The sequence below is a fragment of the Zingiber officinale genome, chromosome 5B, assembly GCF_018446385.1.
Source record: "Zingiber officinale cultivar Zhangliang chromosome 5B, Zo_v1.1, whole genome shotgun sequence".
NCBI lineage: Eukaryota > Viridiplantae > Streptophyta > Magnoliopsida > Zingiberales > Zingiberaceae > Zingiber > Zingiber officinale.
This window is the reverse complement of record NC_055995.1, coordinates 105,799,798-105,812,781: the sequence shown is the minus strand read 5'-3', so window position 1 is coordinate 105,812,781 and position 12,984 is coordinate 105,799,798. Positions and strand designations below refer to the sequence as shown.

The window sequence follows — 12,984 nt, the reverse complement described above, 5'->3', positions numbered from 1 at the left end:
ATAGTATTTATATTTGTTGACAATAATTAGTATAATTTTTACTATATTTACCTGTATTCATTTTATATATGTATGACATTGTAATAGGATCGCTAAAAAACCATGTCTCTTGAAATAATCGACTTTCATTAATAGTTTTGGCAATTGATTCTCTATTTGTATGTAGTCTTGATATTACATATCTGAAGGCCACTAATAAATCATCATTTGTGCCAAGATTATACAGTATTGATATGTCAGATTGAGATAATAACCTACAATAATTAAACATATATAATTATTAATAACAATATTAAAAATTTTTTATCATTAAAAAATACGTACCGGCCAAATGAATATATTTTCCCATTTGATCGTCCCATCTTGTAGTGATTATGTTAATATAATGTTGATACTTGGTTCGTGATTGTAAACGCCTCTTAATTTCCTCTTTTGCTTCATGAATTAGGTGGTAAACGTTGCTCATTTGTTGCTTCTTGTTCATATCGACTTTATGTAGAACAACGTACAATGGTTCTATTGCTATAAGAATATCTACGATATATCCTAAAATCTGACAGATATAATAATTTTTTTGCACCTTTTTACCTTCGGCTGTGTTACAATATCGAGAGACTTCCCAATTCTCAGAACAGAACATGACCTTCAATCCAACTTTTTTTTGATTCAACAATTTTAACAAGAGAAAGTGAGTGGCAAACCTAGTCGCTCCTAGTTGCAGAATCTCCCTATCAATAAATTTCCTCATTAATCCATGAACCCAATGATGATTATAGGGAATTTTGTTAAACATTGACCTTTTTTCACTACCTTCTTCACAATATCGAGCTTACTGATATCTGCCATCATCAAATCGATACAGTGTGCTGCACATAGTTTCCAAAATAATGTTTCATACTTGTGCTCCAATAACTCTCCAGTCCTCTTAAAGTTGACACTATTATCTGTAATCACCTGCACTATATGTTCTGCACCTTTCTCTCTTGAACTACACTATCCATCAAACGATATATGTAGGGTGCATCATGATAGTATATAGTTGCATCAAAAGATTTATGAAATATCACCTTTTTATTGCACTATAGTAGAAAGTTGATAATGTTTATCCGTATAGGTCCTGTCCAGCCATCACACATCAACATAACCTCATATAAGCTTCGTTGCTTCTTGCATGATAGGATCCAAGTCTTGATCTCCTCCACTTGTTCATCTAAATATGGACCGACAATTTCATATGCAGTCGGAGGTTGAATACGAGGACAAGGTATTTGGATATTGGACATCATACTACGGTAGTATGTGTTGTTTGTTGCATTAGGGGGAATATGATTAAAATGAGAAAATTTAGCAATACTTTTACCGATTGATTTTTTCTTTTCTTTTGAATATCCATCATCAATCCTAGTTTGCTTGCTAGCTTGGTCTAGGAATATTAGTAGATTAATATCAGCAATATCAACTACACGTCTTTGTCCCATAGAAGGAAAAAAACGACTAATATCAACTTGTGTTGAAGTAATACAAACACTTACACTCCTTCCTAATGTTGCTGCAGTAGTTGAGCCACTTCCACTAGCACCAGAGCTATTTCTATGTCACATATTTTGCTCATAGTTATATTGAGTTCGAGAGACACTTAGAGCTGCTAAAAAGTTATTCGTCATTTGGAATTTCACCATGACCTTCAAATTCATCATAGATTAGTTCTTTAGAGCTTCGGCTATCAACAGGTTCACGTTGTCGTTGTCGTTTATACTTTATTGCTTTTTTACCATCAAGTTTCTGTTTCATTGCATGACGAACTTCTTGAGAAACTTTTGGACAGTTAGAAACATCCGGGTATGCACCAACAAGATATTATGTTAGGCATGTGACCCCACCGCCACGTTCAATCTTATCGTAATGTAAACATTGCAAATGGAATCGATTTTCTAATTGACTTGCGTGCTTCTAAGCTGGATCATGAGATTATTGTTTGAGTGCCATTACCTATGCATTATAAAAAAATTAAGAATAATATACATTTCCAGATAATAGTCATCATTTTATAATGTCAAGAATGTATTTATCATTGTAAATTTACAAATTAATTTTATAAACTATAAAGAGCAACTTCTTGAAATTTGAAACAATCTCCTAAAAATATTAATTCATATTTCTCAATTTAGAATGATCATAATTGCACAAGATTATAAGTGTTTTTAGAATTTTTTTTAGAATATTAGAATATAAACTGAATTATTATAATTTTTTTTAAAAAAATTTAAAATAATAAAAAATATTAGAATATATATATATCTGAATTTTTATATTTTTTTTGAATTTTAAAATGAAATTTAAAATAATAAAAAAATATTAGAATATAAATCAGATTTATTATAATTTAAATAAAATTAAATTCAATTTGAAACATTAAAAAATAAATTTTCAAAATATTAATTAAAATTTTAATTTTAAATATATTTTTATATATTTTATTGGGATAATTTAATTAGGGTTTATAAAAACCTGTTTGGAATATTACACTTGCTTGGGAATTGTTTAAATTAATTAAATCTAAAATTTAATTTATTTTCTTAAAACTAGGGTACGACAGGCGGATCACAGCACGACAGCGGCGAATCGTGGGTCCGACAGCGTCGAAGGCGTCGCGGGACGCCTTCGGTGCTGCTGGAGGCGTCCAGCAACTCTAGCGCCGCCTGTGATGCATCTGAGACGAGGATACCAGCGAATAGGGGAAATCAAATTGGTTCCATCAAAATCCCACAAAAGGGATAACTATTACTTACGTAGAAAAATATACTTATAAAATCAAGTGCTCAAAAGGCTTTCCTCAATGTTCTACTCCTGACACTTTGGATTTACGATGTCGTTGTCAACTGCTCTATTCTCTTAGAAAAGCAAACATTCAAGCTGAACAGTTTCAATATAAAAATTATAGAGGAAGACTAATTACTCCTCTAAAGCTGATGACTTATGGACTGTTACAACAATTATGGATTCAAGACATTGACTCGATCCAAACTTTACCCTCTGTACTGGGCAAAAGAATACTTCATATACTAGAAGAAAAAGAAACTTTAGTCTTGGCAACATTTGAAAGCTCCCCTCCAGAATGACTTTCTACACAAATAGAACCAGCCATACATCTAATTAAATTAGATGTGGTCGCCGCTCTTATTGCCTCCTCGCTGCTGCTCGCCTCGCCGTTGCTGATCGATCACTCTCTGGTGCCTTTTTATAGGATTTCATTTTTGACATTCTACTGCTGGCGATCGATCACGTGATCGATTACGGAAGGAATCGATTCCTTCTAGAATCGATTGCACGACAGAAGGAATCTATTCGATTCCTTCTGTCGCTTGATTAATCGATCGCGACAGCACGTGTGCTGTCGCAGATGCGCGCGTATCACGTGTCGAAATCATAGCGTGTCCAGTGTTGATTTCGGTCGGGCGGCGGAGCGATAAAAATCGTTCGTGCTGCCCAGCACGGAACAACATTCTTTTCCTTGGTTTAACCACTTTGGTTTTCAATCAATGCTTTAAATCCTTTGAATACTTGGAAGGCTTTCAATTTCGTATCAAATTTTGTATGCCCAAACCTTAAGTGCCAAAGTAAAGAGTCATCATGCACAAGGTTTAAACTCTTATACCGTGTATTAGGGGTGTCGAGTCGGGTTGGGTCGGGTTGAGTTCTTTTTTTTTTTTTAACCCAACCCGAACCCGACCCGAATCCAAGTTCAACCCAAAACACCTCAACCCGAACTCGACCAATCCGAACCCGACCCATATAACCCGAAAATCCTATTCAAAACGATTTTTTTGGACTATTTTCCTTATAATTTTTCATTTTTATCTCAATATTCCATCATTATCATACAAATATGATATTAATATACATAAAAACATCTAAATTTTTAAAATAAAATTTGATTTAACTCCAAAAAACCCCACAAAACTCTATATTTAAGTCAACCTGGGTCAACCCGGGTCAACTCGAACTCGACCCGATCCAACCCGAAACTTTTTTACTCTCCAACCCTCCAACCCGAACCCGACCCGAACCCGAAAATGCCCAACCCGAACTTTATTTTTTTCGGGTCGACTCGGGTTGGGTTGTCGGGTCAGGTTCATTTTTGACACCCCTACCGTGTATAGGCAAAATTTGCGGTTTCGCCTGCTGCTTGACATCGATATCGGCACTGCGAGCCATGGCAGGATTGCGATGTTTCCACGTTCCATGGGGTTGCGGAGGTTGTCGCGATCCCGCCACGACCTTCGCAAGGTCGTGGGGGTGTCTTGATCTCATGGTTTGCGTTTTCTTTTGTTTTTTTTAAATTTATTCATTTTTTAGTTGTTTTTAAATATTTAGGTTAAAAAATTTATTTTTAAAAATATTTGTAATTAATATATTTTATATTTTAAAAATGCTGAAACCATATTGGCACAACACCATATGGTACCGAAACTGTATCATTCCGGTTATAAACTAAGGTGGTGTTTGGTTTTCTTCTATGAATCGGAATGAGAATGAGTATCATAGTATTATGGAATGAGAATGAACTTGGGTATCAATCCTAAAAATAATGTTTGGTTAGTTGAATATTTTCAATCGGAATGAACTTAAATTTTCTTTTTTACCCTTAGAGGAAAATAAGAGAAAAAATTAGATGGAAGATAAAGTTGAATGTGAGAGAAACATATGATGAGTGAGAATGATGAGAGAGAAAGTGTGATCGGAAAAAATGAAGAGAGGGAAAATGTGATGAGAGAAAATGAGGAGAGAGAGCGTGATAGGAGAGATTGAGAAGAGAAAAAATATGATAAGAGAGAAAGTGCGTTGAGAGAGAAAGAGTGATGGGAAAAAATGAAGAGAGAGAAAGTGTGATGAGAGAAAATGAGAGATTGAGAAGAGAAAGTATGATGAGAGAGAAAGTGTAATTGGAAAAAATGAAGAGAGAGAAAGTGTGATGAGAGAAAATGAGGAGAGAGAGTGTGATGGAAGAGAATGAAGAGAGAGAAAGTGTGATGAGGGAAAATATGAAGAGAGAGAGTATGGTAAGAGAGATTGAGAATAGAGAAAGTATGATGAGAGAGAAAGTATGATGAAAAATGAGGAGAGAATGAAGAGAGAAAATAATGAGAGAGAGTGTGTCATGAGAGAGAATACAGAGAAAATGTGTGATGAGAGAGAATGAGGAGAGAGAGTATGATGGAAGAGAATGAAGAGAGAGAAAGTGTGATGAGATAAAATATGGAGAGAGAGCATGGTAAGAGAGATTGAAGAGAGAGAAAGTATGATGAAAAAATGAGGCGAGAATGAAGAGAGAGAAAATATGAGAGAGTGTGTGTGATGAGAGAGAATAAGAAGAGAGAAAGTTTGTTGAGAGAGAAATGTGATGATAGAATGAAGAGAGAGAAAGTATGATGAGAGAGAATAAGGAGACAGAGTGAAATGAAAGAAAAATTGAACAAATATACTAAGGGTATTTTCGTCCAAAATTTAATTTTTATTCCCATTCCATCAAAATCCAAGGGAGTGGGTGAGTTTCATTTATATCCAAATTTTTGGGTTTCATTCCAAAATCTTGATTCCATTTCCATCAACCAAACACAAGGTTTGGGAATGAATCCATTCTCTCATTCCCAAATCTTTAAATCAAACGCCACCTAAAATTTCGATACTGGTTGAAATTTTAAACCATGATCATGCATGTAACTACTTAAACTTTATCAACAATATGAGTGATATTTAATACAAACATACACATGGATATTTGTGTAATCAATCTAGTTTCTTTTCTTAAAGTCAAACTTCTATCTTTTATGTGCATATCATATCCTCTCTAATAGTTGGCCTCTAAGAGTTGGCCAAGATTAAGAATACTTGTCTTTAAGTTGGGCACATAATAAACATTGGAGATTGTTGGCTTCTATCCCTAAGTTGAATGAAAATCTTACCGATGTTCTTTACTTGTGCCTTGGAAGCATCTCCAAATAATATAGAACCATCCACCAATTCATTTAATTCTATGAATGTTTCACTATATCCACATATATGGTTATTTGCTCTGGAATCACATACAGTGAGGTTCGGTTGCTTCTTCCTTATATGCTGATAAAAGAACATTATCTCCATCTTCTTTTCTTTTTAGCGTAGTTGGCTTTCTTTTTCAATTGGTTAGATTGATCATGTTCACATTCAATAATATAATGATTACACTTTATAATTGAAACGTTGAACATTGCTTTGTTGTACCTTCGATCACTCCTCTTTAACCTCTTTCTCTGTATTGTGTTTACTTTTTCCATTGGTGTTGTAAACAGCACATTCTTGATCACGTTTGAAATTTTCACCGTGGTCTTTCCCACGATCTCGATTTCAACCCCGACTTTGACCTCCTTGGATACTTTCTCCTTTTGATTCTTCCTTATCATTGATGGAAAGTTTGATTTGATGACCTTGCCCAGACTCTTCCTTTCTCTTATGGATTCTAATCTCATGGGCTCTAAGAGAACACATGTGTATACAACTCTATATCCATCACATCTTTAGAAATCTCATTGACTGGAACAACGTAGTCAAATTTAAGATAAAAAAGATCCTAGCCATCCACCACCTGAGTATCCTTAAATTGTTACTGTATTTCTTTAGTTGATCTACAGGAGCCAACACTTTTATGGAATAGTTCATCACAAACTCGTACTCCTTTGTCCTTAAAGCATCAAATTCCCTCTTAAAGTTTGGAGAAAAATCCTCTTCACCTTCTCATATCTTTTGTATGAATTTTGGAAAATATTCCAAGCTTGCTTCGAATTAGTTGTGTTTGCCACCTTCTTGATTCTAGGTTTTGAGATGAGGAAAAGAGCCTTCTTGTCCTTCTTCCTTCACTCTCAATTGTCGTGCTTTAATTCACAGCGAGACTTTTCTCAGGGCTTCTCGTAACCTCTATCAGAAATCTCTCAAATATCTTAGACATCCAACAAAGTTTTTATTTAAATGCTCCAATTCTTGTAGTTGTTGGCAAAGAGAAGCAGAAAATACGTTCATGTCTATTCATTTAAGCTCGCAATATCACTTTGTCGGAAACAATTACAATGGAAGAGTAGTTCACACACCTTAGCATATGATGTCTTCATCTAACATATTTATAGAGTTACATTTTCATACACCTCAATACATAAACTAATGTCCTAAAGAATTGCACTTATCATTTGACTCCTCTGAACTAGCTCTGCTAGAGAATTATACACACTAATTTTTTGTGTTTGAAGCTCCCTTGGAACTATCAAAATTAAGTTTGAAACCTCACTATCCAACTTAATGTGTCTCCTCACGAGTCTTAGTTGAATGTATACACGGTCTATAATAACCACTTCTACATTTGGTCGAACACCTTATAATCAGTAATAGTTTGTTAACCATGTTTTTGGGTGGTTTACGTGTGTTTTTGTCAGGCCCTTTTTTTCACTTTTTTTTGAGCTGAATGATCTGTTTCTGGAAATATTCCTATGATAGGAAGATAGTAAGCCAACCATTGAGTTTTCTTCCTTTATAATGCTCAGGAAGAAGAGGAGTTTTTGATGGAACAGTTGAGAATATGCACCTTCACTGGAAATATCGTGAACTTGTGAAAATAATTTCTAAAGATCATTCCATTAAAACTGCTGAAGCAACTGCTAGATTGTTAGAGGCTGAAAGTGGTGGTATACTAGTGGCTGTTGAGCGAGTGAGCAAAGGGTATGCCATAATTATATATCGTGGCAAGAATTATCGAAGGCCTGTGATCCTGAGACCAACTACTTTGCCAAACAAAAGGGTAGCAATGAAGCGTTCCTTGGAGGCCCAGCGTTGTGAAGTAAATTTCTCTCCCATATAAATTTGATTTTTCTGAATTTCTTCTTATAATTTTTTTTTTCAATATTGTGTTTTCTTTCATGCAGTCACTGAAGTTACATGTTCTAAAATTTTCAAAAAAATTAAGTCAGGTGAGCAATCAGACGGTAAGGTTTCAAGTTATACAGATTTAAAATTGTTATTTCCACCTGTTTATTGTGACTGATCCAACTGTTGCCAGGTGAAGGATGATTCATATGTTGATTCTACTGTAGAACATGTGTGTGGGTTAATGAATGACATAGTTGCAAATGACTCTTGGATTATGAAAGGGCAGAATGATCAGTCTTCAGGTTCCATGGTAATTCAAGTTTAAATTCTAGAGTATATTAAAAGTTATGATACTACTCGACACAAATTTCTTAATCTATTTCTTATTAAATATATATCTGAAGGGCCATCCAAACAAGTTATGTGATGGAAGGACAGTTGGAAATTGATAATTTTTTTCTTAATTTTCAATTTCATTTTATTTTACCTTTTTTTAAAGAAAAAACATGATATAAACTAACAAGTTAAGCAGCTACTCAATGCCACAGTGGTAAACGTTTAGGTGGTTATAATCCTAATGTTCTTAGCTATCAATTATCCATTATATTACGGGGGCTAAAATTTCTACTTTTCAAACAAAAGTTAGTTTACAGATTTACTGAAGGATTCTCTATCACAGTGGTACAGACTTTTGCTGCTACTGTTCTTTTCCATTCCTGTTTGTACCTAAAAAATAATATTCAAAAAATGAGTTTAGATGGGGGACTAAAATATTTGCTTTAGTTGCTTTTTGATGTTAGTCTTGTTATTTTTGTAGTATCGTGATTTTTTGAGATTATGATCTAGGGAATGGAGAGCTCAAATTCAAATTTGTTGCATGTGGAAGAATATTCTAATATCCCCATGCACAGTCTCTGATGAAATGACATAAGTTTTCTCGGAAAAGTATAAAAGTAGATACATTCTCAATTTGTTTTATGGTATGTTCTTCCTTTCCTATCTATTGATGGTCTTGTGCATTTTGCAGCAGGATAAGTTGGTAGTCCTAAAAGATGGGGATGAATGTTCCAAATTGGAAGTTGCAATACCATCTTCAGCAGTTGTTGATGAGAATAATTTGGCGAAACAGGCATATGAAGTTCCTTCTGAAACGTCCACAACTATAGTTGAGGATAAGTCGGTAGCTCTAAAAGATGGGGATAAATGTTCTGATTCAAAAGTTGCAGTAACATCCTCAATGGTAGTTGAGGATGAGTTTGCAGTAAAAGATGGGGATAAATGTTCTGATTCAAAAGTTGCAGTAACATCCTCAATGGTAGTTGAGGATGAGTTTGCAAAACACTCATATGAGGTTCCTTCTGAAGCATCACCCGTTGATGAGAATGAGTTGGCAAAAGAGTCTTATGACGTTCCTTTCAAAGCTGCACCTCTATCAAATCGAGAAAGACTTATTCTACGTAAACAAGCTCTCAAGATGAAAAAGCGTCCCATTTTAGCCATAGGTAATCTATGTTTCCTTTTGGTTTATGCAAAACAAAACTTATCTTATGTAATGGTGTCAAATAGACCGATCGGGCAAGCATGTTTTAGGTTTGGTCGGCCTGTTACATGTTGTGCCATGCCCCATGCTTGTCCCAAGCATGACCTATCATGCCAACACGGAGTGTTCGACTTGAGCCCTCATTCGGTTGGCTTGTGTATGAGCCATGCCCTAAATATATAAAAATTAAAGATAAAATAACTAAAAACCAGGAAAATATTTTAAAAATCAGAAAAAAATCTTTAAAAACATAAAAATTGGGGGAAAGATTTTAAATTGTTAAAAATATAAAATTTTTAAAAAAATAAAAATATAAAAAAATAAAAACACACTTAGTCCCAACTAAATAACAAGACTCAACTTTAATCCCATTTTACTTAATTAAAAAATTTGTTATTTAATAGACTATAATAGGCTAGGCATACTCCATTGAAAGGTACACAACTTTATGATGAAACAAAATGAAATGTTCTTTTGTCTTGCTAAAGAATATCAAATGCTCTAATTATTATTATTAGGCCGGGCTCAACACGTTGGTCATGTCCAGCGAGGATTTGTCTTATGCATGGCTGTACATTGATTCATACATTTGACACCTTTAGTCTTATGCATTGACTCTCACATTGGAACTTTATCTTGTCTTTTTGTGTGAAAAAGTGCATACTATATTCTTGTTGCTGTTGTTTGGCTGTATTTCAATATCTTTTTTGACTTGTATTTTTGGAGAGATTATATTACCTTATGCTCAACCTCACAAATGCTCACCCTTTTAGGACATTCCCTTGCTTTTTTCCCCCATTTGTTTTATGTGGTGAAAGTACCTTCGTATATCACCACCAAGTCATCAAACGTGTTTTAAAATATTTGTATGCCTGTATGCCTTGGTGGGAGAGATCAACTCTATCATGGATTTTCTTCGTGTAATATCAACATACATTGTTCTCATGAATAACTTAGGTTTTTATCCTTTTGTTCAACAGGAAGGAACAACATTGTTTCAGGTGTTGCAAAAACAATTAGAACACATTTCAGGAAGCATCCTCTTGCTATTGTGAATATCAAGGGAAGAGCAGAGGGTACTTCTGTACAAGAGTTGATATTTGAACTGGAGGTATGTAGTAGGCTGATCTTGTCAAAATCTACACCTAACATTACAGTTGTCATTTTAATCCTATCCCTTGTATACTCAGCAATCAACTGGGGCAGTTCTTGTATCAAGAGAACCAAATAAGGTGATATTATACAGAGGGTGGGGAGACTGTGAGGCACCTGGCGGGAAGGGTAAAAATGCCGAGAGATGCTCATCAGGAGTCAAGGACATTGTTTCTCCTCAACTTTTGGAAGCCATTAAGCTTGAATGTGGATTGCAAACTTCCACATGAAGCAGGGTTTACGTTATACAGGCAATTCATGCCATCAACTTTCTATGGGTACATTACCTTGTACTATATTTCATCTGTTTATCCTTTTTTCACATGCATTGCACATGTATCTGATTTAGTATTATTGGTACTAAAATAATTTGTAAACCTTAGTTTTTAGTAGAATAAATTCTATTTTGCTCTTTTCTTGTTCCCTTCTGGAAGCGGGAGAACAAACACCTACTTGTCTTTATGAGCTGCAGTTCACATCGGATATTGTGGTGTTTGATGAAATTCATTTATTTTATGAGCTCCAACTGGTTTCAAATGGTTACCTGTTTCTACAATTCATTCAAACAGCCTAACTCGTGGTCTAGATGAATGAAGATTTCGTTACTTGTTACAGTATTATCGTGACTGTATATAATTTTTATACGCTAGTTACAAACCATATAAAAGGAATGTTAGTGCAATAATGCACCTGGTAAGGTTGGTCAAATGGTGTTATGGAGATTTTTAATGCAATTATACCCGAAGGTCGAGTTTAGCTAAGTGGATTTATTGTTTGGATAATGGTTTAAGTTAGACCAGTATTGTATTTTTTGATGAAGTTTGTCAAGTGTTTATGTGTATGATACTTGACAAGTTATTACAAATGCAATGAACTAAGAAGTTCAAGTAGATTAGATACCTGACCGCTAGAGAAGTCTAAGTATGTCAAAAATGATTAGATATTTGGTAGTTGGAAGTCCAAATAAATCAAAAGTAACATAATACTTGACAGCTAGTAGTTTAGGTGAGTTGAAGTTATTCAAATACTTGAACAATGGGGAAGACTTGGAGGCTAGGTTTCTTGATAGAGGAAGATGTGGAAGCGAAGCATCATGGTAGACAAGGAAGATCTACAGGTGAGGCCTCTTGACATGTACATTTAGTGTACAAATAGACTCAGGATAAGACTCGACATAATTTAATTTGATTGTAGTCAGATCCAATCAATTGTAGCTTAACACCAATTGATTAAAGTGATGAGAAAACTAAGAGGTTCTACTTGTAAATAATTTTTTTCTTTCTAATTTGAGTCGAGTCAACTAAACGTGAATTTAGTCATCTTCGGTTGGCTACCCAATTACTGAAGTTTTACCTATGTTTGGGAGTTGATAGTGGCAGTCGATTGAGGTGAGTTCTATTGATGGGATCCTTGATATATTCTAAGCAATTAAATTTAATGGAATCAAATTAACTAAACTATTTGTTATCAGGAAAAAGGTTGACGTGATCACAAATTGAGTCGATTGGAAAAGTACAAAGAAGCTATTTTAAGGTTTGAATTGAAGCCAATTTGAAAATTATAAATAAGGTAGCAGGAGGAGTTTATTGGAGTGAAGGTGATATCGTTCATCCTAAACAGTCTAGTAACGTTGTCCTCATGATAAGATATAGGTAAATAAATCACAAGAGATATTTTACTTTAGTGCATCAACTCTTTACATGGGAACAATCAGACATTTAACGAGACATTTTTATATCTGTTGAGAATTAATTCCAAAATCTATTAGAATAAATATCCATACAGGCACTGCTGTACCAACCCATGGTATAGCAGGAGGTGTTTATGAAAACGATAGAAAGTGCTTAGATTCTACATCAATTGTTCTTCTTGCTTAGTTATGGTCTCCTTTTTAATTTTTTATTCTGTATGCTTAGGGTCATAAATGAATCATATGTTTATGGGTAAAGTTTAGTATTCAATTTGATAAAACTCATTAGAAAGCTCATTTATATTTGTTCAATATATACATCAATTAAATGAATAAGTTTTAATAACTTATTAAATCAAATGAATAAACTTGAAAAATATGCGTGTTTAATATTCATTAACAAAGATTATGAACTATTTGTAAATAATGCTCATGAATAATGTCTATAAACAAAGTTCGGCAAATTACCGTGCGAACCATGTAGGTAAACTTTTATATTACCCAAATTGCGTATGCAACTTTGAAAATACCCAAATGGCGTACTCGATATCGATTTTACCCTTCCAAATTGATTGTTACAGTATAACAATTATTGTTCACCAACATAGTAATGCCTTGCTACACTATAGCAATCCATTTAAAAAAATGACCGATTTGTGTTAAAAAATGATTGCTTTTAATATAGTATGTTAAATTGATGTTTGAGAATATT

General features: G+C 34.1%; 1 protein-coding gene across 5 annotated transcripts in view; it reads left to right on the top strand.

Moving 5' to 3' along the window:
* The window catches only part of LOC121985273 (CRM-domain containing factor CFM2, chloroplastic-like), a 37,216-nt gene extending 26,221 nt beyond the window's left edge, over positions 1 to 10,995 (top strand). For 2 of the 5 annotated variants that reach the window (XM_042538617.1, XM_042538621.1), the window contains exons 6-11: positions 7,569 to 7,861; positions 7,947 to 8,006; positions 8,081 to 8,200; positions 8,918 to 9,392; positions 10,411 to 10,541; positions 10,621 to 10,995. In XM_042538617.1, the coding sequence (XP_042394551.1) occupies positions 7,569 to 7,861; positions 7,947 to 8,006; positions 8,081 to 8,200; positions 8,918 to 9,392; positions 10,411 to 10,541; positions 10,621 to 10,812 (1,271 nt within the window). In that variant the 3' untranslated portion in view covers positions 10,813 to 10,995. The remainder of the gene's footprint in view (positions 1 to 7,568; positions 7,862 to 7,946; positions 8,007 to 8,080; positions 8,201 to 8,917; positions 9,393 to 10,410; positions 10,542 to 10,620) is intronic. The other 3 variants (XM_042538618.1, XM_042538620.1, XM_042538619.1) reach the window with 3 other exon arrangements.
* The last annotated feature ends 1,989 nt before the right edge of the window (positions 10,996 to 12,984 follow it).